The sequence below is a fragment of the Melanerpes formicivorus genome, unplaced genomic scaffold, assembly GCF_026170545.1.
Source record: "Melanerpes formicivorus ecotype bairdi unplaced genomic scaffold, bMelFor1.0.p_v2 SCAF_171, whole genome shotgun sequence".
Lineage (NCBI taxonomy): Eukaryota > Metazoa > Chordata > Aves > Piciformes > Picidae > Melanerpes > Melanerpes formicivorus.
Genome location: NW_027142523.1, coordinates 530,907 through 555,745, shown reverse-complemented (window position 1 = coordinate 555,745; position 24,839 = coordinate 530,907). Strand labels below are relative to the sequence as shown.

The 24,839-nt window shown below is 54.7% G+C and overlaps 1 protein-coding gene across 3 annotated transcripts in view; it reads right to left on the bottom strand.

The window, feature by feature from the left end:
- Nucleotides 1-3,009: 3,009 nt before the first annotated feature.
- ASAH2 (N-acylsphingosine amidohydrolase 2) overlaps nt 3,010-24,839 on the bottom strand; it is a 35,823-nt gene continuing 13,993 nt past the window's right edge. For 2 of the 3 annotated variants that reach the window (XM_068169202.1, XM_068169200.1), the window contains 15 exons: nt 24,410-24,487; nt 23,699-23,819; nt 22,081-22,206; nt 19,403-19,489; nt 16,123-16,227; nt 15,941-16,022; nt 15,564-15,679; nt 14,365-14,459; nt 12,191-12,230; nt 10,761-10,856; nt 9,912-10,007; nt 8,678-8,827; nt 7,284-7,343; nt 5,320-5,408; nt 3,010-3,238 (listed from right to left, as the gene is read on the bottom strand). In XM_068169202.1, the coding sequence (XP_068025303.1) occupies nt 3,049-3,238; nt 5,320-5,408; nt 7,284-7,343; nt 8,678-8,827; nt 9,912-10,007; nt 10,761-10,856; nt 12,191-12,230; nt 14,365-14,459; nt 15,564-15,679; nt 15,941-16,022; nt 16,123-16,227; nt 19,403-19,489; nt 22,081-22,206; nt 23,699-23,819; nt 24,410-24,487 (1,531 nt within the window). In that variant the 3' untranslated portion in view covers nt 3,010-3,048. The remainder of the gene's footprint in view (nt 3,239-5,319; nt 5,409-7,283; nt 7,344-8,677; nt 8,828-9,911; nt 10,008-10,760; nt 10,857-12,190; nt 12,231-14,364; nt 14,460-15,563; nt 15,680-15,940; nt 16,023-16,122; nt 16,228-19,402; nt 19,490-22,080; nt 22,207-23,698; nt 23,820-24,409; nt 24,488-24,839) is intronic. The other variant, XM_068169201.1, reaches the window with a different exon arrangement.

Sequence of the window (24,839 nt, the reverse complement as noted above, 5' to 3'; positions counted from 1 at the left end):
AGCTTTTAACTCTCAGTTAAGACTCAAACCACTACACCCTGCCCTGCTCTGCCCTGCCCTTCCTTGCACTGTGTTGCCATGCCCTGCCCTTACCCTGACCTGCGTTGCCCTGCCCTGCCTTGCACTGCCCTGCCTTTCCCTGCCCTGCCCTGTCCTGCCCTGCCTGTTCTGCCTTGCCCTGCCCTGCCCTGCCCTGCCCTGCCCTGCCCTGGGGGAAAGGCTGAGAATCTCTCCCCTGCTCCCCCCTCCTCCCTCCCAACAGAGAGGGAAAAAAAAGGGAAAGGAGCAAATCCACCAAACAACAATTTGGAGTCGTCTTGGAAGTAGAGAGGTGAAGAGTTTTTCTTTAAACAAAAATAAAACAAAACAAAAAATACACATCAATAACAGGTAAGGGTCACAAGGGCAAGGAACAAGGAGGGATGGGAGGGGGACAACGAGGAAGAATACAAAACCAGGTTTTTCTCTGAAGAGGCATGGAGGCAGCAGGGAGAAGGATCAGGCCCGACCGTGTGGCTGAGGAGCAGGAGGGCAGCCGCAGTAGTTCTCATCCAGGAGAGGCAGGAGGCAAAAGGAGAACTAATGACCCCAATGCTTTCCCTTTTATACCCTAGCTGGGCAGGGAGGGGGGGAGTGGAACAGACTCAGTTTCCCAGGGGAAACGCCCTGCAGGGAAGGCAAAGCACCCACAAGCCCTCCCCTCTTTGTTTTCAGAAAGGGCATTAACCCACCACAGCTACCCAGAGAGGTTGTGGAGTCTCCTGCTCTGGAGCCTTTGCAGCCCTGTCTGGATGTGTTCCTGTGCAGACTGCCCTGGGTGACCCTGCCCTGGCAGGGATTTTGGGCTGGATGATCTCTGGAGGTCCCTTCCAACCTCAGATCTACTCTGACACTGTGGTCTCCACATGGTTAGGTCAAGATGGGGTTTTCTGTGTCCCAGTCTCCGAAGGGGTATGAATGCACTGTGAAGTTGAGAGAGATAGGGGGCTCCTAAGAATCAGGAAGTTCTAGGGGCTCAAAGCTAGGATCCAAGGGGTATGAAAACCAGGGGTGATTGCTGCATGCCTCCTCAAGACGACTAGTACCAGCTACACCCCTTGTCCAATTGCTTGTCCTTAGAAACCATTTGGGCCAAGCCAGCATCCCCTCCATAGGCATGGGTACATTCCCAGAGGGCTCTGTGACAGGACACTTGCTTTGGCTGAATTTTTGCCCCTCTCATATTCCAAACATTCAAAGCACTGGGAGGCCAAATTGTATTAATGCTTCTGAGCTGCTGTGCTTCTATGATGCTGTTCTGTCCCGTGACTGAATCCAGCAATGATTCCCAGTGTGATGGACAACATTGCCTGTTACAGTCCCTATTGGTGGTCTGGAACAACTGCTCTGCACTCAGCCTCTCCAGGAGAGCCTGCTCACCACCAGCAAGGACTTGTCTGAGGACTAAACAGAACCACAGATATCTTTTTATTACAGCAATCAACTGCAGTGAGATCTGGCCAGGCTGGGAACCAGTGCAAAGAGAATACATTGGACTGGTGAGATCAAAGCCAAAGCTGCGCAGGAATGCTCAGTGAAGAATGCCCAGCAGCAAGCAAGGGACAGCAGTCATGTAGAGATGCCACAATAAACCTCCTGGGCATGAACTGTGAACATCCCAGGGATCAAATCTCCTCTTCAGAGGAAACAATTCAACAAGAGTCAGTGCAGGGTTGTGGCAGTTTAGGCTAAGTGCCTCCTGCTGCTGCCACACAAGACACACCTCTGGTGTCAGGAGTGTCCAGCCCAGGGGGTGGACACAGGGAATAGCCTATTTCATCCCCATCATGTCCTGCTCCCTATAACCCTATCAGCAAGGTCTCACACTTGTTCTTTCTTCTCTCCCTACTCCTGTGGGAGATGCTCCCTATGTGGTAATGGTGGGGGCGTATCTCAAGGCTCTTAGGCCAGGCTAGGCCTAATGCCAGGAGGAGAAAGGAGGTGGGGGAGGGAGGAGGCAGTTTCAGACCTGACCAGCCTGAGACCAGCCTAGCAGGGGAGGGGGAAGAAAGAGCCCTGGGGGTTAAGGGTGTACCCTCAGGAAGGGAGAAGGGAAATGTTTTGGGAGGCTTTTGGGTGTGCTGTAAGGGACTCCGTATGCTTTGGGTTTGTCACTATGCTTGTAGCTTCTGTAAAACACTTTGCTGCTTTCCCATTTAAATTTTCCATCACTTCTGCAATCCACTTGTGTGAGTCTCATTTTTCTGCCCCAGTGGGAGGCAAGAAAGGATATGCCTGGCCTCAAACCGGGACAAGGATCCTGCCCCTGGGGAAGAACAACCTCCTGCAGCAGGACAGGTTGGGGGTGACCTGCTGGAAAACAGCTCCAAGGAGAAGGACCTGGGAATGCTTGTGGGCAACAAGTTCTGCACGGGACAGCAATGTGCCCTGGGGGCCAAGAAGGAAAACAGGGTCCTGGGCTGCATGCAGCCGAGTTCTCTTCCCCCTCTGCTCTGCCCTGATGAAATCAAATCCAGAGGATTGTGCCCAGTTCTGGGCTGCACAGTTCAGGGGGGACAGGGATCTGCTGGGGAGAGTCCAATGGAGGCTACAAAGCTGCTGAAGGGAAGTGGAACATCTGTCCAGTGAGGAAAGGCTGAGAGCCCTGGGGCTGTTGAGTCTGGAGAAGAGCAGCCCCAGAGGGCATCTTATTGCTGTTTATAAATATCTGAAGGGTAGAGGTCAAGAAGCAGGGGCCAGGCTCTGCTGAGTGGTGCCCAGTGCCAGGCCAAGGGGCAAGGGGCACAAAGTGGCAGGCAGGAGGTTGGAGCTGAGCAGGAGGAGAAAGTTGTTTGTTGTGAGGCTGCTGGAGGCCTGGAGCAGGCTGCCCAGAGAGGTTGTGGAGTGTCCTGGTGTGGAGAGCTTCCAAACCCTACTGGATGTGTTCCTGTGTGACCTGCCCTGGGTGATCCTGCTTGGGCAGGAGGTTGGAACTGGATGATATCTGGAAACCACTCTGTGATTGTGTGATTTTATGATTGCATGAATGCTTTTAATAAGTGAGGCCTCCTATTGAGCTGTGACCTCAAATGCTGAAGATGTGCCTTCAAAAGGGACAGTGATGACGAGAAAGATGGAGACTCTTCTCCTGTAGTGCCCGAAGTATCGTATCCTGTAGAGGCCTGGCTCTGTGTCACTGGGGATGTGCCACTCGATGGTCACGTTGCTCGCACCCAGGGATCCTTTGGTCCAGTAAAATCTAGCAGGCAAACCAAAAAACTGTGGTCAGCAAGAAAATCACAAAACCACAGAATGCTCTGGCTTGGAAGGGAGCTCCGGAGCTCCAGAGCTCAGCCAGCCCAGCCCCCTGTACTCAGCAGGGACACCTCGAATACTGTGTCCAGTTCTGGGCCCCTCAGTTTAGGAAGGAGGTTGACTTGCTGGAACGAGTCCAGAGAAGAGCAACAAAGTTGGTGAGGGGTTTGGAACACAAGCCCTATGAGGAGAGGCTGAGGGAGCTGGGGCTGCTTAGCCTGGAGAAGAGGAGACTCAGGGGTGACCTTATCACTCTCTACAACTACCTGAAGGGAGGTTGTAGACAGGCTGATGATGGTCTCTTCTCCCAGGCAGCCAGTACCAGAACAAGAGGACACAGTCTCAGGCTGCGCCAGGGGAGGTTCAGGTTGGATGTTAGGAAGAAGTTCTATAAAGAAAGAGTGATTGCCCATTGGAATGGGCTGCCCGGGGAGGTGGTGGAGTCGCCGTCATTGAAGGTGTTCAGAAGGAGACTTGCTGGGGTGCTTGGTGCCATGGGTTAGCTGTTTGGGTGGATTGGATTGGTTGATGGGTTGGACACGATGATCTTGAAGGTCTCTTCCAAGCTGGTTTGGTTTATTCTATTCTAATAAAGACATCCTCCACTGGAACAGGCTGCCCAGAGCCCTCTCCAGCCTCCCCTGCAATAGCTCAAGGGCTGGAGTCCAACCTCAACCACCTCCCTGGGCAGCCTGCTGCAGTGTTCCAGCAGCCTCCTGGGGCAGAACTTGTTCCTCACATCCAATCTCAATCTGCTCTGCTCTGCTTTGCAGCCCTTGCCCCTGCTGCTGTCCCTGCAGGCCTTTGGGAGCAGTCTCTCTGCAGCCTTCTTGTAGCCTCTTCAGGTCCTGGCAGGCTGCTCTGAGGACTGCCTGGAGCCTTCTCTTCCCCAGGCTGAACACCCCCAGCTCCCTCAGCCTGTCCTCACAGCAGAGCTGCTGGAAACCCCTGAGTATTTTCATGACCTCCTCTGGACCCTCTCCATCAGGTCTATGTCCTTCCTGCATTGAGGGCTCCAGAGCTGGATGCAGTAGAGCCAAGGGATTTTTCATCCAGCCATGATGGAGCACTTCTTGTGAAGATAAAGAAGATGAACCAGCTGTTCTTTTGATAGTACCAATGAGGGACACAATGAGGAGTTATAGCTAATTGAGGGAGTTCTAGGCTAGGTTAAAGGAAGACACTTTTACAGTGAGCCCAGAGAGCTGGGAGCTGCCCCATGGCTGGCACCAGTGCAGCTCAGGTTGTTTGGGGCTGTGAGCAACCTGCTCTGGCTGCAGATCATAGAATACTAGAATCACCTGTGTTGTAAGGGACCTCCAAAGCTCATCCAGCCCAATCCTCTTTGCAGTCAGCAGGGACCTCCTCCTCTCAATCAGGTTGCCCAGAGCCCTGACCAGCCTCACCATCTCCAAGGATGGGACCTCAACCACCTCCCTGGGCTACCTGTTCCAAGATTCCCCTGCTGGCTGCAGGTGACTTGGACTGGGTGACCTTCGAAGCTCCCTTCCAGCCCAAACCAATCTGTGGTCCCTTGGTAAGCCATACTCAAGGGAAAAACTGATTCTTGTGGCCTTATCAAGTTCCCCAACCAAATAGGAGCTATTCCATCTCCAGGAAGAATCATCCATGGGGACAAAACCAACATAAAGTTGGCAGCTCTGAAATTAAGCCCTTCAAGTCAGCTGATAAGGGACTTTTCAGGTTGTCAGGGAGGGATAGGAGTGGGGGGGATGGAGCAAAAGCAGAAGTGGGGAGCTGGAGCTTGGCTGTGAGGAAGAAGTTGTTGGCCAGGAGGGTGGTGAGAGCCTGGCCCAGGCTGCCCAGGGAGGTGGTGGAAGCCTCCTGCCTGGAGGTGTTTGCAGCCAGGCTGGAGGTGGCTGTGAGCAACCTGCTGTGGTGTGAGGTGTCCCTGCCCATGGCAGGGGGTTGGCACTGGACAATTCCATGATTCTGTGATTCTAAGTTAAAACCAAGTTACTCCCTGGAGCCCATGGAAGAGGGAAATCTGATCAGGGCACCCACCTGGTGTCCCAGGAGGCATCATTCTGTACCACCTGCCAGCTGGCTGCACTGCTGTTGTGTCTCTCCACTGTCAGGAAGTTGTGTTCAGTCTGCAATGACAAGGACAGAGATAGGCAGTGAACGGACAGGCACTTGAAACAGGAGGAGGCTCTGTGCCCCTGCAGCCCAGAAGGCCAATCACAGCCTGGGCTGCATCCAAAGCAGTGTGGCCAGAGATCCAGGGAGGTGATTCTGACACTTTGCTCCGCTCAGACCTCGCCTGGAGTGCTGTGTTCAGGTCTGTGGCCCTCAGCACAGCAAGAACGTGGACCTGATGGAGAGGGTCCAGAGAAGGCCACAAAAGTAATCAGGGGGTTGAAGAAGCTCTGCTGTGGGGAGAGGCTGAGGGAGCTGGGAGTGTTCAGCCTGGAGAAGAGAAGGCTCCAGGCAGACCTCAGAGCAGCCTGCCAGGACCTGAAGAGGCTACAAGAAGGCTACAGAGAGACTGCTCCCAAAGGCCTGCAGGGACAGGAGCAGGGGCAAGGGCTGCAAAGCAGAGCAGAGCAGATTGAGATTGGATGTGAGGAACAAGTTCTGCCCCAGGAGGCTGCTGGAGCACTGCAGCAGGCTGCCCAGGGAGGTGGTTGAGGCTCCCTGCCTGGAGCTATTGCAGGGGAGGCTGGAGAGGGCTCTGGGCAGCCTGCTCCAGTGGAGAATGTCCCTGCTGAGTGCAGGGGGCTGGGCTGGCTGAGTTCTCGAGGTCCCTTCCAAGCCAGAGCATTCTATGATTCTGTGGCTCTGTGCTTCACTGGCTGATGCGGTCAGGGCAGGCAAAAATCCTTGCATCTTGCTGCCAAAGCACAAATGGAAGCTGAGAAGATGCAAAGACTGAGCAAAGAACTCAGTCATTGGAGAGAGGATGAGGAGGTGAGGTGTTCACTGCCAGTGGCTGTGCAAGAGGAGTGCTGGGAGGAGTTGGAGGCTTCTCTGCTTTTCATTGTGCTATGAAAACAATGCATCAGGCTGAGAGGATGGAGAGCAGAGACTGCGCTTGCCACGCTGGGTGGCACTGGACACCAAGCCAGGAAGGGTCCTGCCAAATGCACACCATGGGTGCCTTCAGCTTCAGAACTAGGAAGAGATCAATCAGTGGTCTCCACCTGACCAAACTAAGAGCTTTGCCCCAGAAGTGCTCTGGGGTTGTGAATTCCCAGTGGAGATGCTGAGAGGAGAAGCTATCTGCTTCTAAACCCCCAGCAAGGAGAAAAGGCACTGGGAGCACCAAATCCTCCTTCTGAAACCTGAATGGCAAAGATCAAAATGTACCAGGGAGTAACTAAATTGGCCAAGGAGGGTCCTGGGTTGCATGAAGAAGAGTGTGGCCAGCAGGCCACCTCTACTCTGACCAAGTGAGGACACAACTGACTCCTGGCTCCAGTTCTGGGCTCCCCAGTTCCAGAGGCAGGGAAGTGCTGGAGAGAGCCCAGGGCAGGCTGGGAAGCTGCTGAGGGGCCTGGAGCAGCTCTGGGAGCAGCAAAGGCTGAGAGCCCTGGGACTGAGAGCCTGCAGAAGAGCAGCCCCAGAGGGCAGCTGAGCAATGCTCAGCAAGAGCTAAAGGAGCTGTGGGGGGCAAGAGGCTGGGGCCAGGCTCTGCTGAGTGGTGCCCAGGGCCAGGCCAAGGGGCAAGGGGCACAGAGTGGCAGGCAGGAGGTTGGATCTGAGCAGGAGGAGAAAGTTGTCTGGGGCGAGGCTGGTGGAGGCCTGGAGCAGGCTGCCCAGAGAGGTTGTGGAGTCTCCTGGTGTGGAGAGCTTCCAACTCCCCCTGGGCACTGTGCTGCTGGGCAAGCTGCTGGGGGTGCCCTGCTGGAGCAGGGGCTCGGGCTGGGGGATGTCCAGAGGTCTCTTCCAGTTTACACCATGTTGCCATTCTGTAAATATTCCCTCCCCACACTCCCCCAGCTCCAGCAGCATCTTCTCATATTTACCACATTCTCTGCAGAAGTCCTGGGATTGGCACCTACAAAAGTGACTTCAGCAACTTCACTCTGTGGGGAAAGGAAGATTCACTCAGAATCTGAGCTGCACATGGCACACAAAAGCACTCTTGGAAGATGCCACAAGAGCATCACAGCTTTGGCTGTGGGTTGGCTTTCTCTTGGAGTGGGTCCAGAGGAGGTCAGGAAGATGATCAGAGGCTGGAGAACCTCCCCTGTGGGGCAGGCTGAGAGAGTTGGGGCTGAAGAGAAGGCTGCAGGCAGACCTCAGAGCAGCCTTGCAGTATCCCCAGGAGGCTCCAGGAGAGCTGGGGAGGGACTTTGGACAAGGGCTGGGAGTGTGTGGTGGGTTAACACCTATTCTGAAAACAAAGCAGGGTGGAGGGCTTGCGGGTACTTTGCCCTCCCTGCAGGGTATTTTCCCCTGGGAAACTGAGTCTGTTCCACTCCCCCCTCCCTGCCCAGATAGGGTATAAAAGGCAGGACATCACAGCTGTTGGCCCTTCTTTTGCCTCTTGCCTCTGCTGGATGAGAGCTACTGCAGCTGCCCTCCTGCTCCTCAGCCACCTGATCCTTTTCCCTGCTGCCTCTGCACCTCCTCAGAGAAAGACTGGTTTTGTATTATTCTTTTTTGTCCCTCTCCCATCCATCCTTGTTTCTTGCCCTTGTGAACCTTACCTGTTATTGATATATATATATATATATTGTTTAAAGAAAATTCTTTACTTCTCTACTTCCAAATTATTGTTTGGTGGATTTGCTCTTTCCTTTTTTTTCCCCTTTCTGTTGGGAGGGAGGAGGGGGGGAGTGGGGGAGAGATTCTCAGCCTTGCCCCCATCTGAGCTCTTAACTCCCAGTTAAGGCTTAAACCATCACAGAGTGCCAGGCCCAGGGACAATGGCTTTGAGCTGGGAGAGGAGAGATTGAGAGTGGAGAGGAGGAAGAAATTGCTGAGAGTGAGGGTGGGGAGACTCTGGCACAGGTTGCCCAGGGAGGCTGTGGCTGCCTCCTGCCTGGAGGTGTTGCAGGCCAGGCTGGATGAGGCCTGGAGCAAGCTGGGCTGGGGGGTGTGTGTGTCCCTGCCCATAGCATGAGGTTGGCACTGGATGATCTTTAAGGTCTCTTCCAACCCAAGACCCCTCCTGTGCTGCCATGACAGGAAGAGTGCAGGGCTGATATTTTCCTCCTCCTTTACCCATTTCAGCCTCGCTCATTACAGTGACATTGGCCTGCAAACCTTCCGTCTCTTTTTCAATCATCTCCACTCAGAGCAAGGAGACCTTTGTGGTCTGAGAACACCACAACCCTTTAGAACAAAAGAGGACTTTTTCAGCTGAGGGGTCAGAATGTAAAGGCAGTTAGAAGCATAGCCTTGGAGCTCTCACCACTCGGTACTGTGGCCTCACTTCTTGGAGCACGTCCCCGAAGGTCATGTTCTGTGGCGCGCGATCCACCCCCACAGCAGGCACCAAGGTGAGGTTGACTAGGTTGAAAACTGGGGGCTCTGGACCAGGTGGCAAATCCTGGACTGTGTTCTGGTGGGGAGGGAAGATGAGCTCATCATTCACGCATCTAGGTAACCAGCAACTCCCTGGTGAGGCACACCCCTGCTGCAGCTCTTCCCCACCCCTGCTCTGGAAGGGGAGTTGGACTGGATGATCTTTGGAGGTCCCTTCCAGCCCCTAACTTTCTGATTCTCTGATTCTCTGATTCTCTGATTCTGATTCTGTGATACTGTGATTCTGTGATCATGTGATTCTGTGATTCTCTGACTCTGTGATTTTGTGATTCCTTGATTCTGAATCTCTGATTCTCCGATTCTATGATTCTGTGATTCTGTGATTCATCCAAGGCCACTACTTGAGTAGGTTTTAGGGACAAGAACAGTAAAGTGAGCACACAAAAAAAACCCAAAGAATCTTCATCTATTTTGTGTCCAGTTCGGGGCTTCCCAGTGGGGGTTGGAAGCTCTCCACACCAGGAGACTCCACAACCTCTCTGGACAGCCTGCTCCAGGCCTCCACCAGCCTCACAACAAACAACTTTCTCCTCCTGCTCAGCTCCAACCTCCTGCCTGCCACTCTGTGCCCCTTGCCCCTTGGCCTGGCCCTGGGCACCACTCAGCAGAGCCTGGCCCCAGCCTCTTGCCCCCCACAGCTCCTTTAGCTCTTGCTGAGCATTGCTCAGCTGCCCTCTGGGGCTGCTCTTCTGCAGGCTCTCAGCCCCAGGGCTCTCAGCCTCTGCTGCTCCCAGAGCTGCTCCAGTCCCTTTATCACCCTTGTGGCTCTCTGTTGGTCTCTCTCCAGTCTATCCCTTTCCCTCTTGAACTGAAGAGCCCGGAACTGGACAGAATATTCCAGATGTAGTCTACTTAGGGCTAAGTAGACAGGGAGGAGAACCTCCCTTGCCCTGCTGCCCACATTCTTCTCAATGCAGCCCAGGTTAGCCTTGGTCTTCTTGGCCATCAGGGCACATTACTGTCCTATGGAGAACTTATTACCAACCAAGACTCTGGGGTTCTTCTCCTTGGAGCTGCTTTCCAGCAGGTCACCTCCCTCTACCTGTAGCGTACATTTAAGTTTCTTGAGCAGCAGGTGACAGAGAGAGCACTTGAATTACCGTGGCAATGGCCCTGGCCAGTCCTCTGTAGAGCTGGATGTAAGCAGCAAGGGTGTGTGGCCCATAGATTGTTGACGCCGCCTCGTAGCGCTGAGCCTAGCAAAGCACAGAGTTAGAAAATGAGGGTTTGAAAGACTCCTTCAAAACCAGCACCACACCTCAAGGGTTTGTTGTCTCCTTTTACTGCTAGGGAGACAGCTCAGCAACTTGCCTAAGTACTTATGCTGCAATTTGAGGTCACTCTTTGTCCTCCCAACCCATCACAGACAGGAAGGGACAGTTGTCACCCTTCCTGTGCTTTCACACTCTCAAAGGTTTCTGAGGAAGACCATCTCCCCTCCAACGTTTTGGGTAGGACAAACCTCCCAGTTTAGGGTTTCTAAACCCAAGGAGTCCAGCCAGTGGTCCACAGCAGAGTTTTGGGGAGCCTTCCAAGTGGGTCTTCCAAGATGTACTGTGGTTTTCCCCACAGCAGCATAGCACTGCAATCCATCACCACCTTACAACCCTGCAGCTCCCTGTTTGCTTCTAGTGGTTTGGCCACCTGCTGAAGGTAATTTCTCATTCATCCAAGCCATCAGGAGGTTCCTAGACCAGACCTGAGCTCACAGGAGTGAGTACCCCTGGCCATTTCCACACAAAATCATCCATATCTACTCTCTAGCTGCAGGCACAAAACCACTTTGGCCCTTGGACCACATTATTGAGGGCAGAACAAACACGGAGGTCTTTGTGACTACTGCTTCAGTCTCTTGAGCTCTTTGTGGCAGAAGATTCTAATCATAAATAGTTTCACAGAGCCAAAATCCCAACTCAATCAATTGAATGTGCTGAATGCTTCCCAGTTACCTGGTACTCTTCATAGGTGGTGATGTAGTGGGTATAGACGTTGCACAGACCTGCAATGACAATGTCCATTCCTGCTCTGCCATGGGAAGCAAATTCCTAAGGGAGGGAATAAATCACTCAGCTCCTGAAAACTGCTTCATGCACAGTTAAAGAGCTGCTATTATTGCTTGGGTTGCTATTGCTATCATTATTGTTGTTGTTATCATCATTAGTCATCATTACTATTAGTCATTATTGTTAGCAGCAGCAGCAGCAGCTTTGTTTTCCAGAGTCACAGCTTGCATCGGGTTGGAAGGGAGCCTCAAAGTTCAAATTGTCCAAAACCCCTTGCCCTCAGCAGAGACACCTCCAGCTACAGCAGGCAGCCCAGAGCCATGTCAAGTTTGACCTTGAATGTCTCCAGGGATGGAGCCTCAAGCACCTCCCTGGACAGCCTGTGCCATTGTTTCCCCACCCTGACTGTGCAGAACTTCTCCAGTTTCAAACCATTGCCTGGATGAAATCTCAGTGAGCTTCTGTTGCTCCCAGGGACTGAAATTTGATCCATTTGGCTCTTCTGTGGAGGACACTCCTTCAGGCAGCACAGGCAAAAGTTGCCTGAAGCAACTGGGGTCAGAGTGGCTGGAGAGCTCCCAAACAGAGAGGGACCTGGGGGTGCTGATCGACAGCTGCCTGAATATGAGCCAGCAGTGTGCCCAGGTGGCCAGGAGGGCCAATGGCATCCTGGCCTGCATTAGGAATAGTGTGGCCAGCAGGAGCAGGGAGGTCATTGTGCCCCTGTACTCTGCATTGGTTAGGCTGCACCTTGAGTCCTGTGTCCAGTTCTGGGCTCCTCAGTTTAAGAAGGACATCGAAACACTTGAACGTGTCCAGAGAAGGGCAACAAGGCTGGGGAGAGGCCTTGAGCACAGCCCTGTGAGGAGAGGCTGAGGGAGCTGGGATTGTTTAGCCTGGAGAAGAGGAGGCTCAGGGGTGACCTTATTGCCCTCTACAACTACCTGAAGGGTGGTTGTAGCCAGGAAGGGGTTGGTCTCTTCTCCCAGGCACCCAGCACCAGAACAAGGGGACACAGTCTCAAGCTGTGCCAGGGGAGGTTTAGACTCGAGGTGAGGAGGAAGTTCTTCACCGAGCGAGTCGTTCATCATTGGAATGTGCTGCCCAGGGAGGTGGTTGAGTCATCGACCCTGGAGGTGTTCAAGAGGGGATTGGATGTGGCACTTGGTGCCATGGTCTAGTCATGGGGTCTGTGTTGATAGGTTGGACTCGATGATCCTCGAGGTCCTTTCCAACCTGAGTTATACTGTGATAACTGTGAGACACAAGACCCTGAATGCAAGGCAGAAGACAGGGGAAGAAGCAAAAGTACGAAGAACCAGAGAGCTTCTCTTAGATATGCTGCACCTGCAGAGAGCTCTCCCTCTGCAACTTACTCTTTGAACAGCTTCCCGTAGCCTGCGTCCAGACATGGTCCTGGGGACACAGAGGGAACAGTGTCAGTCTCCAGAAATGCAAGGAGCTAGGGCAGGGACCACTGGCTGGGTACACCAGCAGAAATCCCTACAGTGCTTGCAGCGCTGTTCAGCTGTGAAGAGCTCAACCCCAACATCTCAGGACATTTCACACACAGCAGCACAGTCAGGGTGAGGCTAGAAGTCAGGATGAGATAGACAAATACCAGAGCCCCAGCATGGGGAGGGCTGGAAGGGACCTCTGGGCATCACCCAGTCTAACCACCCTGCTCCAGCTGGGCACCCACAGCAGCTGGCCCAGCAGCACAGCGCCCAGGGGGGGTTGGAAGCTCTCCACACCAGGAGACTCCACAACCTCTCTGGGCAGCCTGCTCCAGGCCTCCAGCAGCCTCACAACAAACAACTTTCTCCTCCTGCTCAGATCCAACCTCCTGCCTGCCACTCTGTGCCCCTTGCCTCTTGGCCTGGCCCTGGGCACCACTCAGCAGAGCCTGGCCCCAGCCTCTTGCCCCCCACAGCTCCTTTAGCTCTTGCTGAGCATTGCTCAGCTGCCCTCTGGGGCTGCTCTTCTGCAGGCTCTCAGCCCCAGGGCTCTCAGCCTTTGCTGCTCCCAGAGCTGCTCCAGGCCCCTCAGCAGCTCTTAAGCCTGCCCTGGGCTCTCCCCAGCAGTTCTCTGTCTTTCTGGGACTGGGGAGCCCAGAAGTGGAGCCAGTGATTCAGACGTGGCCTGGCTGGATAAAGGTTGAAGTACACACTGCCCACCCAGATCCATGAAGCAGCCTTCTTCTAAGGGCCACAGCAAGGAATCCATTTCCTACTTCTAGATTTTAGTTTGCTTGTAAATCCAGCTTCATTGGCTTCCAGACCTTCTCAGCTAGCCTGGTGATTTATTTTGGGAGTAATTCACAACATTAAAGCTGGGGGGTGGGGGTGAGCAATTCCTACACCTGCTACAGGGGAGGGGGGAAAAGAGCACCAAGGCCCTGAGCATTAAATGAAGTTACAGCTGGGGAGAAGGTTGGGTTTTTTTCTTGGTGTGTAGTGTGGATTATGGATTTGGTGTATTCTATATGCTTGGCACTGGAGCAGGTAGTTGATTTCAACTTCCACATTCTATCCAATCCACCTGTGAGGTGTTTCTCACCAGCTCAGAGGATGGGAGGGGTTGGAAGGGAGCTCTGGAGAGCTTCCAGCCCAAGCCCTGCCAGAGCAGCACCATAGAATCCAGCACAGGTCCCACAGGAACACATCCAGACAGGGCTGCAAAGGCTCCAGAGCAGGAGACTCCACAACCTCTCTGGGCAGCCTGCTCCAGGCCTCTGGCAGCCTCCCAGGCAAGAAGTTCCTCCTCCTGCTGAGCTGCACCCTCCTGGCCTGCACTTTCCATCCCTTGCCCCTTGGCCTATGCCAGGGCACAGTGAGCAGAGCCTGGCCCTGGCCCTTCCTTCCTGCCCCCCAGCCCTCAGCTCTTGACAGACATTGAGCAGATCCCTCTCAGCCTTCTCCTCTCCAGCCTCAGCAGCCCCAGGGCTCTCAGCCTCTCCTCAGCAGCAGTGCTCCAGGCCCTTCAGCAGCCTTGCAGCCCTCCCTTGGCCTCTCCCCAGCAGATCCCTGTCCCTGCTGAGCTGGGGAGCCCAGAGCTGGCTGCAATCTTGCAGCTGGGGCCTCAGCAGGGCAGAGCAGAGGGGGAGGAGAAGCTCCCTGGCTCTGCTGGCCACACTCTGCTGAGTGCAGCCCAGGAGCCCCTTGGCCTTCTTGGCCCCCAGGGCACACTGCTGTGCCCTGCAGACCTTGCTGCCCCCCCAGCACTCCCAGGTGCTTCTCCTTGGGGCTGCTCTCCAGCAGATCCCCTCCCAGCTGTGCTGCTGCAGGTTATTCTTCCTGCCCAGCTGCAGGACTCTGCACTTTATCCTTCCTGACCCTCCTTAGGTTCTTCTGTGCCCAGCTCTCACTCTGTCCAAGTCTCTGAATGGCCTCACAGCCTTCAGCTGTCTCATCAGAGCCTCCCAGCTTGGTATCATCAGCAACTGCTTTGAGTTCAAGGGAGCCTGCCTTGCTGACAATAAACCCAAGAGAAGAGGTTTGAAGCAAACCTTGCTGACTGCAGCAGAGAGAAGGAGCCAAGAGACACCTACGTGAACTCTCCAGGGACAGCAACGATGGCCAGTGATCCAATGGTAGCTATCTGAACATCCACAATGTCAGGGTGCCATGGGTGAGGCCAACTCATCTGAGGGGGAAATGAAACACTGGGGTTGACTTTTGTAGAAAAACCAAAACAAAAACAAAGAAAGAAAACCAAAGCCAAACCCAAAAGGTAGCTGGGAAGTTCTCCTTTGGAAAATCATCAATGAGGAAAATGAATTTCCCTTGGAGACAAACTCCTGGGCAAGCATTTCACCTCCATCCAGCTCTGTGGCCACGTCAGCACTGTGGCCAAGGCAAAAAGAAGGTTGTTGCCAAAGGGGTGGCTCAAAGCAAAGTGGGGTAAATAAGGTCAGGGTGGCACCTAGAAGCCCTTCCCCTGGAAAAGAATAGTGGTAGGATCAGTAAGGTTGAAGATCTGATCAGTAAAGCAGATGTGAATGAGGTAAGTCATAGACCCACAGAAGCCCAGCATGGTAGGGGGCTGGAAGAGACCTCAGTGGAGGCTGAGAGCCCTGGGGCTGTTGAGCCTGGAGAAGAGCAGCCCCGGAGGGGATCTGAGCAATGCTCAGTGTTAAGAAGAGTATGACCAAGATATGTTCTCTGCTCTGCCCTAGCCAGGCCACATCTGAATCACTGGCTCCACTTCTGGGCTCCCCAGTTCCAGAGGCAGGGAAGTGCTGGAGAGAGCCCAGGGCAGGCTGGAAAGCTGCTGAGGGGCCTGGAGCAGCTCTGGGAGCAGCAAAGGCTGAGAGCCCTGGGGCTGAGAGCCTGCAGAAGAGCAGCCCCAGAGGGCAGCTGAGCAATGCTCAGCAAGAGCTAAAGGAGCTGTGGGGGGCAAGAGGCTGGGGCCAGGCTCTGCTGAGTGGTGTCCAGGGCCAGGCCAAGGGGCAAGGGGCACAGAGTGTCAGGCAGGAGGTTGGATCTGAGCAGGAGGAGAAAGTTGTTTGTTGTGAGGTTGCTGGAGGCCTGGAGCAGGCTGCCCAGAGAGGTTGTGGAGTCTCCTGGTGTGGAGAGCTTCCAACCCCCCCTGGGCACTGTGCTGCTGGGCAGGGTGCTGTGGGTGCCCAGCTGGAGCAGGGGGGGTTGGACTGGGTGAGCTCCAGAGGTCCCTTCCAAGGCCTGCATGCTGGCCTTGTGTGATCAGCAATACCTGCACTTCCCAGGGCACACAGCAGCAGATCCTTACCTCTCCAGTGTTGAAGAGGATGGGCTTGGGGCTGTGGCAGGCTTTAGTTTCGTTGGATGGCTCTCCCAGCAGCATGTCCCGAATTCCATCCCAGAAGGGGTCCCCTTCTACTGAGCCTTGAGGGAACAATAAAAGAACCTCTTTAATGCTGTTCCTGCAGCAGCTGTCAGACATAAAATTCATCCCTTGTCCTCTCCCTGCTGGTATGGGCTGCGATATTTCTGAGCAGGTTCTGACCTTTTCTGGGGTGGTCTGGAACCACCAAGGTTTGGCCTTCCTGGAAGTCAGAGAGGCTAAATCTTGGGTTTTTTTTCAAAAGAGAAAGCTCCCAGCCAGCTGTTTCTTCTCCCCCCTCCACCCAAACCTTCCGCACCTACCTTGGGTGAAGTTGAAAGCCCCCACTCCATCGATCGTCCCCGCTGCAAAGCTGTGTCCCAAGGCTGGTTTGCAAGTTTTAGCCTTCATCAAAATGGGGGGGAAGGCATAAAAAAAGATTTTAAGCCCTGTTCTCAACGTGCTGAGAAGATCAGAGCATATCTCCCTTCCTTATCCCTCTTACAGTGTGGGTAGTGTTGAGCTCCACTGTGACACTGCTCATGTTCACCCACTGGTGAGCTGTGCTGAGGGCTCCTGTGACCTCCTGGGAGGCTTCTTCATACAGCTCCTATGGGACAGGGAAGGTGGGAAAGCCTTAAGGAAGAAGAAATTAGGAATCCCAGCTCTTAGGAGAAACAACTTTAAGAATCAGAGAAGCCCTCCAAGCTCACCCAGTTCAGCACCAACCCAACCCCACCATGGCCACCAACCATGGCCCCAGGTGCCATGGCCACAGCTTGCTGGAGCATCTCCAGGCATGGGGACTCCATCACCTCCCTGGGCAGCCTCTGCCACTCCCTGACCACTCTGGCACCAGAGAAATTGTTCCTCAGCTCCAACCTAACCCTGCCCTGGCACAATTTCAGGCCAGTTCCTCTCCTTCTTTCACCTGAGACTGGGGAGCAGAGCCCAACCCCCAGCTGGCTGCAGCCTCCTCTCAGGAGCTGCAGAGAGCAAGGAGGTCTCCCTCAGCCTCCTCTGCTCCACACTCAACCCCCCCAGCTCCCTCAGCTGCTCCTCCCCAGCCCTCTTCTCCACACCCTTCCCCAGCTCTCTTGCCCTTCTCTGGCCCTGCTCCAGCCCTCCAGCTCCTGCTGCCAGGGAGGGCCCAGAGCTGAAGGCAGCACTCAAGCTGTGGCCTCCCCAGTGCCCAGCCCAGGGCACAATCCCTGCCCTGCTCCTGCTGCCCACACCATTGCTGCTCCAGGCCAGGCTGCTGCTGCCCTTCTTGCCCCCCTGGGCACTGCTGCCTCCTCTCCAGCTGCTGCAATCTAGCACCCCCAGGGCCACTGGACACTTTCCAGCCCCTCTGCCCCCAGGCTGGAGCCTTCCTGGGGTTGTTATGACCCAAGTGCAGGACCCAGCACTTGGCATTGTTGAGCTTCATCCCACTGTCCTCATCCCATGGCTGCAGTGTGAGAGACTAAAGCTTGTCTCTCCTGATGTGACTCAACAAAGATAAAATCAAGGACAGAGGCCACCTTCAGGACTATGCATCAGACAAGATAATCTCCACCCATCAAGTACCCTGGAAAGGGAGGATGGTGAGACAATGGATTCACCACCTGGCCCCTGATTTCCTGAGGGACAATACTTGGACACATAGCTAAGGACTAAAAAACTGTATAAAAGACTTGAGCAACTCCTGGCTCAGTAGAAGAAAAACAGAGAACCAAAACACAGGAGAAGAAAAACACAGAAGGAAAACACAGGTGAAGAAAAACACAGGAGAAGGACAATGCTGCTGAGAAGGAAGAAGGAGAGAATACCAGGAGAGAAAAATGACAGAGACATCATCATGGAGCCTGGAAGAAGCAGACTGAACCCTCTCTCTGTGTCCTAAGATCCTCCTGCTGCAACTCATGGAGCTGAAGAGGCTGCCCAGAGGACCACATCTCACAGCCAAAGCCTCAGCACCCTTTCTCTACAGATCCAACATCTCCTGCAGCACTTTTCCTCCACAGACTCAAACTGTCTTGGGGGAGTGAGGGTAATATAATTCCTTTCCTCTTCTCTCTCTCCCTCTCTATTTTCTCTCTCTCCTCTTCTGATCCATCCACTTTATTTGTGTAATCAATAGTCTGGCTGTTGATGTTTTGGCCTCCTTTATGCCTCTCATTTCACAACATGGGAATAAATATCCAAAAGAACTGAGTCTCTTTCCCTCTCCAGACCGAGACATGCAGCCTGGCCAGGTCCCTCTGCACAGCCTCCCTACCTTCCAGCAGAACAGTGTCAACCAGTTCAGTGTCCTCTGCAAACTTTCAGAGGCTGCACTCAATGCCCACATCTAGATCATTGATAAAGATGCTCAACAGAACTGCCCCAAGCTCCTTTGTTTTCACCCCCTCGTCCCACAGTGCCATGCCCACACATTTCTCCAGAGATGGTGACTCCACCACCTCCCTGGGCAGCCTGCTCCAGGGCCTGATGTCTCTGAGTTCTGTTAGGAGTCTTCATCACCATTTAATTTTACCCATCAAGCCACCTCTGAGATGTGTGCATGGGGGGAGGGGAAGACTAGAAGGAGCAACAGCCACATTGTGTATTGATGAAGAACACTGAGATTAAAAGCTCAAACCAACATCTACTGGGACCAGTGGGACCAGCTCAGACCAATCATCTGCTGGCACCAGCACTGGTTAACAGCTTTGCCAGTGACAGGCACTGGCACTGAGGCTCCCTCAGCAGGTTTGGGCATGACACCAAGCTGTGTGGTGCTGCTGACACACTGGAGGGAAGGATCCATCCAGAGGGACCTGGACAGGCTGCAGAGCTGGGCCCAAGTCAACCTCAGGAGGCTCAACAAGGCCAAGGGCAAGGTCCTACAGCTGGCTCAGGGCAATCCCCAGCACAGATCCAGGCTGGGTGAGGAAAGGCTGAGAGCAGCCTGCAGGAGAAGGCCTTGGGGGTGTCAGCTGGTGACAGAGTCCCCAGGAGCCAGCAGTGGTCCCTGGCAGCCCAGAGCCAGCTGAGTGCTGAGCTGCAGCCAGAGCAGGGAGAGCAGCAGCACAGGGAGGGGATTCTGCCCCTCTGCTCTGCTCAGAGCCCACCTGCAGCACTGCCTCCAGCTCTGGGGCCCCCAGCACAAGAAGGACCTGGAGCTGCTGGAGAGGTTCCAGAGGAGGCCACAGAGATGAGCAGAGGCTGCAGAACCTCCCCTGTGGGGCCAGGCTGGGAGAGCTGGGGCTGTGCAGCCTGCAGAAGAGAAGGCTGCAGGCAGACCTCAGAGCAGCCTTGCAGGAGCTGAAGGGCCCCAGGAGAGCTGGGGAGGGACTTTGGAGAAGGGCTGGGAGTGCCAGGCCCAGGGATAATGGCTTTGAGCTGGGAGAGGAGAGATTGAGAGTGGAGAGGAGGAAGAAATTGTTGGCAGTGAGGCTGGGGAGACTCTGGCACAGGCTGCCCAGGGAGGCTGTGGCTGCCTCCTGCCTGGAGGTGTTGCAGGCCAGGCTGGATGAGGCCTGGAGCAGGCTGGGCTGGGGGGAGGGGTCCCTGCCCATGGCAGGGGGCTGGGACTGGGTGATCTTTAAGGTCCCTTCCAACCCAAAGCACTCAGTGATGTTCCCATTGCAGCAGTCACAATGCTCTAGCTCCAACCTGTGCTTACTGAATAACCAGGAACCTCTTCATGCAAGTCCATGCACGTGGACTTTAGAGCCATCGGTGTCTACAGACCTTCATAAGAAGAGGTGCAGGGAGGTTCAGGTGGCAGAAGGCATTCACACACTCATCCTGTCACTCACCCTTGCCTTGGAGTAGATGTTGTGCCCAATAATTCTGGTGCTCTCAAACATGTCACCTCCAGGCCCCATGGCCATGCACATCGTTGCCTGTGGGAAGAAGCCTGGTGAGCACCCAGTGCCTGTGCAGGACATGTGGCACTGCAGCCTGCCTCAGCTCACAGCTGTTGGCTCAGACTGTGGCAACTAACTGCTTCTTGCTACTCACCCTCCAAAGCTGAGCACTGGGTTACCACATGGTATAGGTGAATTCAAATCAAGAGTTAATTGGTACAACCCCATAGAAAACTCCTCCAGAGGCTAGAGAGTGCCAGGGGGGTAAGCACCTTCTCCCAGGGTATTGCAACCTGCTATTATTATTATCTGCAGCCCAGAGAGCCAAGCAGAGCCTGGGCTGCAGCTAGGGAAGTGTGGCCAGCAGGGCCAGGGAGGGGATTCTGCCCCTCTGCTCCACTCTGCTGAGCCCACAGCTGCAGCTCTGGGGCCAGTGCTGGAGCCCCCAGCACAGGAAGGCTCTGGAGGGGCTGGAAGGTGTCCAGAGCAGGGCCAGGAGGAGGAGCAGAGGGCTGGAGCTGCTCTGCTCTGCAGACAGCCTGAGAGAGTTGGGCTTGTGCAGGCTGGAGAGGAGAAGGCTCCCACGAGACCTTCTGGTGGCCTTCCAGGGTCTGCAGGGGGCTGCAAGCAAGCTGGGGAGGGACTTTGGAGGGGGTGAGGGAGGGAGAGGAGTGGGGGGGATGGAGCAAAAGTAGAAGTGGGGAGCTGGAGCTTGGCTGTGAGGAAGAAGTTGTTGGCCAGGAGGGTGGTGAGAGCCTGGCCCAGGCTGCCCAGGGAGGTGGTGGAAGCCTCCTGCCTGGAGGTGTTTGCAGCCAGGCTGGAGGTGGCTGTGAGCAAGCTGCTGTGGTGTGAGGTGTCCCTGCCCATGGCAGGGGGTTGGCACTGGCTGAGCCTTGAGCTCCCTTCCAGCCCTGACAGTTCTGTGCTTCTGTTCCCTTTCCCTGTGTCTTTCTGTTGCAGGCACTGCACATCCAAAGCTCTCTCTCTCTCCTCTCCATCTCAGGCCCTGTGCTGTTATCTTATGGTGTGTGGGGCAGAGGCTTTCTCCTGGCCTTGGCTGGCAGCAAATTTCCAGCTCCAGCACAGGGCCTGGGGAAGCCTGTGGCAGGCCTGGCTCTACTGGGGAGCAGTTTGGCTGCTCCTGGGCTGCTGAGGCTGAGTGGGGTGAAGGTTCCTGGAAGACTCTGGAAGGTTTTGGGCTGGTAGGCTCAGGTGAAGAACTGAGCCTGATTTGGGAATGTATTTTCCTTTTACCTGGAATGCATCTTGTGTATACTTGTGAATAGAATTCCCATTTAAACCTCCAAGCCAGTGTGGAGCATTTTTGCTCCTTGGGAAAGGGGTGAAAGACCTTTTGCCCTGGGCAGTTGGTGGCTCAAAACTTGGGCACGTGACTAGTTGTCTGTCCTGACCCTCAGCTTTAGCACCTCCCCTGCTGGTTTTGTACCAGTTTTTGCTTCCATCTCCGATTCCTACCACCTCCAAAGACTCTTGGTCTGAAAGTCCTGTCTTGGGAAAGAGGCAAAAGATCTTTTCTGTCCTCTTACCCTGGGCAGCTTGTGGCTCAAAACCAGGACACCCGCCCCGGCACCGTCAGGAAGCGATGCTTGGGTACCCCCTGGCTCCCATGAGAGGGGCTGCTGGCCACACAGAGCTGCACCAGAGATCACTGCCAACACCTTGCAGACGCACTTGGCACAGGGCATCAGACCAGACCCTGCTCCCAAGGGGGTTTCCAGGGCTCATTTACTTCTTCACCCATGCTGTTTAGTCCACCCCAGGATGGCAGCTGAAGGTTAAGGTGAGGTTGGGAGCACGATCAGACGTGGTGGCTGTTATGGCTTGAGGCTGGTGCTTGATCCAAGTGTCTTAGTTATAAACAAGAAGAGGAACTTTCTGGACATCTTTGAGGAAAGAAAGGAGGGGATTGGATACAGAAGAATAATATAGATGTGTCTATATCATTCCATTTGTTTGCTGACTGGGACAGTTTGCTGCACAAACTATTCTGACTCCTTTTGGCTTCTTCTCTCTGCAGCTTTCAGTATTCAGTATCACCAAGGTTGGAAGAGACCTCAAAGATCATCGAGTCCAACCTGTCACCACAGACCTCATGACTAGAGTAGGTAGGACACTGCTGCCCACTGCAGGCTTGAACTCACAACCTTCCCATTAAGGGTCCTCTGCGCTACCAAGTGAGCCACTACTCAGGTTATTTTTGCATGGCTTGCTCCCTTATCTCTCTCTCCTGAGCTTCCACTGGCTCATACTGGGACAGGGATCTGCTAGAGGGAGTCCAAGGGAGGGCTGCAAGGCTGCTGAAGGGCCTGGAGCACTGCTGCTGAGGAGAGGCTGAGGGCCCTGGGGCTGTTGAGGAGAAGGCTGAGAGGGAATCTGATCACCAGAAGACACATTGACATTTGGGCTGAAGAGCCAGCAAGCAAGGGGTGTGAGGACAAGACACAGGGAGTTCCTGAAACAGGTATCCAGAACACTCCCAAAAGAGGTGATCTTTGGTTTCATGTCCTCTGCACGCACAGTAGCACACCAGTGTCTCTCTATTTGCTGCTCCACATGGAGTTTTCTCCCCTCCAGAAGCTGGGACAGAGCAGGTAGGACATACTTACCCCTCCTGTGGGACAGGTGCTCTGAGGGTTGTTGCATGACTCCCCTGTGTTGACACAGAAGGGGCCTCTGGTGTTGGGGGACACATCTCCCAGGTTGGAGGATGCAAAGGCAGCAACAAAGGAGCCCTACCAAAAGCAAAGGTGATCAGAGGGATGTTAGTGCCTTGAGTGGCTTGCAAGCATCACCTGCAGCTTTGTCTGCAGTCACAGCTGCCACTGTCACCTTTTGATGAGCAAGCTAATGTTTCTGAAGTCACTGGGAGCACAGGAAGCAAGAGACAATAGGACACTTTACACCACCTTGGTATCCAGATCACCTTTCCTCATCCTCCTCAGTGGCAGCTCTTCCCACTGTGCTACAAAGGCCTGCAGGGACAGGAGCAGGGGCAAGGGCTTCAAAGCAGAGCAGAGCAGATTGAGATTGGATGTGAGGAACAAGTTCTGCCCCAGGAGGCTGCTGGAGCACTGCAGCAGGCTGCCCAGGGAGGTGGTTGAGGCTCCATGCCTGGAGCTATTGCAGGGGAGGCTGGAGAGGGCTCTGGGCAGCCTGCTCCAGGGGAGGATGTCCCTGCTGAGTGCAGGGGGCTGGGCTGGCTGGGCTCTGGAGGTGCCTCCCAGCCCAGAGCATTCTGTGGTTCTGTGATGTCCTCAGTTTCTCATACAGTCACAGAGTCATTTCAGTTGGAAGAGACCTCTGAGGTCATCCAGTCCAACCTTCAACCTAAAACCACCACGGCCATGAAACCAGGTCCCAAAGTGCCATGGCCACTCCTTCATGTTGCTGATAGCATGAGGGCTGCACCCAAAGGGTGGCTGTCAATGGTCTATGGCCAAGGGGAGGCCAGGGACAAGTGGAGTCCTCAGGGCTCAGCACTGGCACCAGTGCTGCTTAACATCTCTGTTGGTGCCAGGGACAGTGGCACTGAGGCTCCCTTCTGGTGAGGAGACCTTCTGGTGGCCTTCCAGGATCTGCAGGGGGCTGCAAGCAAGCTGGGGAGGGACTTTGGAGGGGGTGAGGGAGGGATGGGAGTGGGGGGGATGGAGCAAAAGGAGAAGTGGGGAGCTGGAGCTTGGCTGTGAGGAAGAAGTTGTTGGCCAGGAGGGTGGTGAGAGCCTGGCCCAGGTTGCCCAGGGAGGTGGTGGAAGCCTCCTGGCTGGAGGTGTTTGCAGCCAGGCTGGAGGTGCCCCTTGGCCCACTGCCAGTGGGCACTACGAACAGAGCCTGGTCCCATCCTGCTAACACCCACCTTTGAAGTATTGATCAGCATTGCTCAGATCCCCTCTGGGGCTGCTTGTCTCCAGGCTCTCAGCCCCAGGGTTCTCATTCTGTCCTCCTCACAGAGATGCTCCAGGCCCCTCAGCAGCTTTGTAGCCCTTTGCCCTTCCCTCTCCAGCAAGTCTCTGTCCTTCTTCCTCTGAGCTCATAACTGGCCAAAACCCTCCAACTGTGGCCTGACCAGAGCAGAAGCAGGAGAGCCTCCCTCGGCCTGCTGGCCATGCTCCTTTTGATGCTCCCCAGGATGCTGTTGGCCTTGTAAGCCAGGAGGACACCCTGCTGGCTCACCCTGTTGTCCCCCAGCATTCCCCACTAGTTCCTACGGCATGGCCAGGCTCCCACCTGCCCAGGCAGCATCCCCTTGTTCTTCTCCTGCTCGAAGAGGTGGGAAGCATAGCCCACGTTGTCGCTGTTCACCAGGTGGTTGCTGTTGTTCATGCTGACTGGGTGCACTGCAAACCAGCTGCAGAGGAGGCAGAGCACACACAGAGCAAACCTGGTGGTCAGTCTGGGCATTGACAGGTGGCCTCGGAGGAGAACTGCTGCTGGGGAGGGCAAAGGCAGGCTGCTGGTGCCTAGGGATGGCTTCACGAGGGCAGGCAGAGAGAGTTTCTCCTCCCCTTCTCCTCTGCCATGGTAATGCTGAGTGGTTGGAAGTACCTAGTTCCTAAACTGGGGCTGGGAAAACCCTCACATTCCTCAAGAGGTGTGAGACCTCCAGGAAAGTAGTTTCATACCACATGAGAACTCAAAGTGCTGTTTACAAGGAAAGAGGGGAGCAGTGCTCAGACCCCACCTGCAATTCTCTGCTTCTATGCTTGCTCCTTGAAAGGACAGACCAGGCCCCAGCTGGCTCCAACCACCTTTCAGGGAGTTGTAGACATCCAGAAGCTCTGCCCTCAGCTTCCTGCCCTCAGAGACCCAGGTGGGGACAATGCTGCCCAGGCAAGGGGCAGTGGTTGGAAGGAGAGCTGCTACAGAAAGACAGAACTGCTCCAGTGCTGTGCTTTAGGAGGATCTGGAGATAAACTCTGTTTCTCCAGTGCTCAGTACCTGAAAAGGCCTAGGTCTTGTCCTTGCTCATCTACCATCTTCAGCACCACCATTTCTTTGTCTGTGTCAGATGCATACCTGGATGTGGAGGAAGCAGGGACAGATCATTAGCACCAGAGCCATGGTCACTGCGCTGCTCAGCCATCTCACATCTCCACTGGCTCCAATCAGCCAAGCAAAGGAGGAGGATCTTTCAGGAGTTACCAGAGCACAAGGACAGCTCAGAGGACCATCTCAAATGAGCTGTGAAGGCAAGGGAAGAGTTATGGCGGCTGCCAACCTCAGGTGCTGATTCTCCAGGGGATGGAGAGAGGAGATCCAAGGATGCCAGGATGCAGTTGCACCAAGGATGGCACTTCAGTGCTGCCTGACTCCAATATCAAGGCCTGCTAAAGACTTTTTGTCTTCTTTCCATGTCTTTTAATCAAAA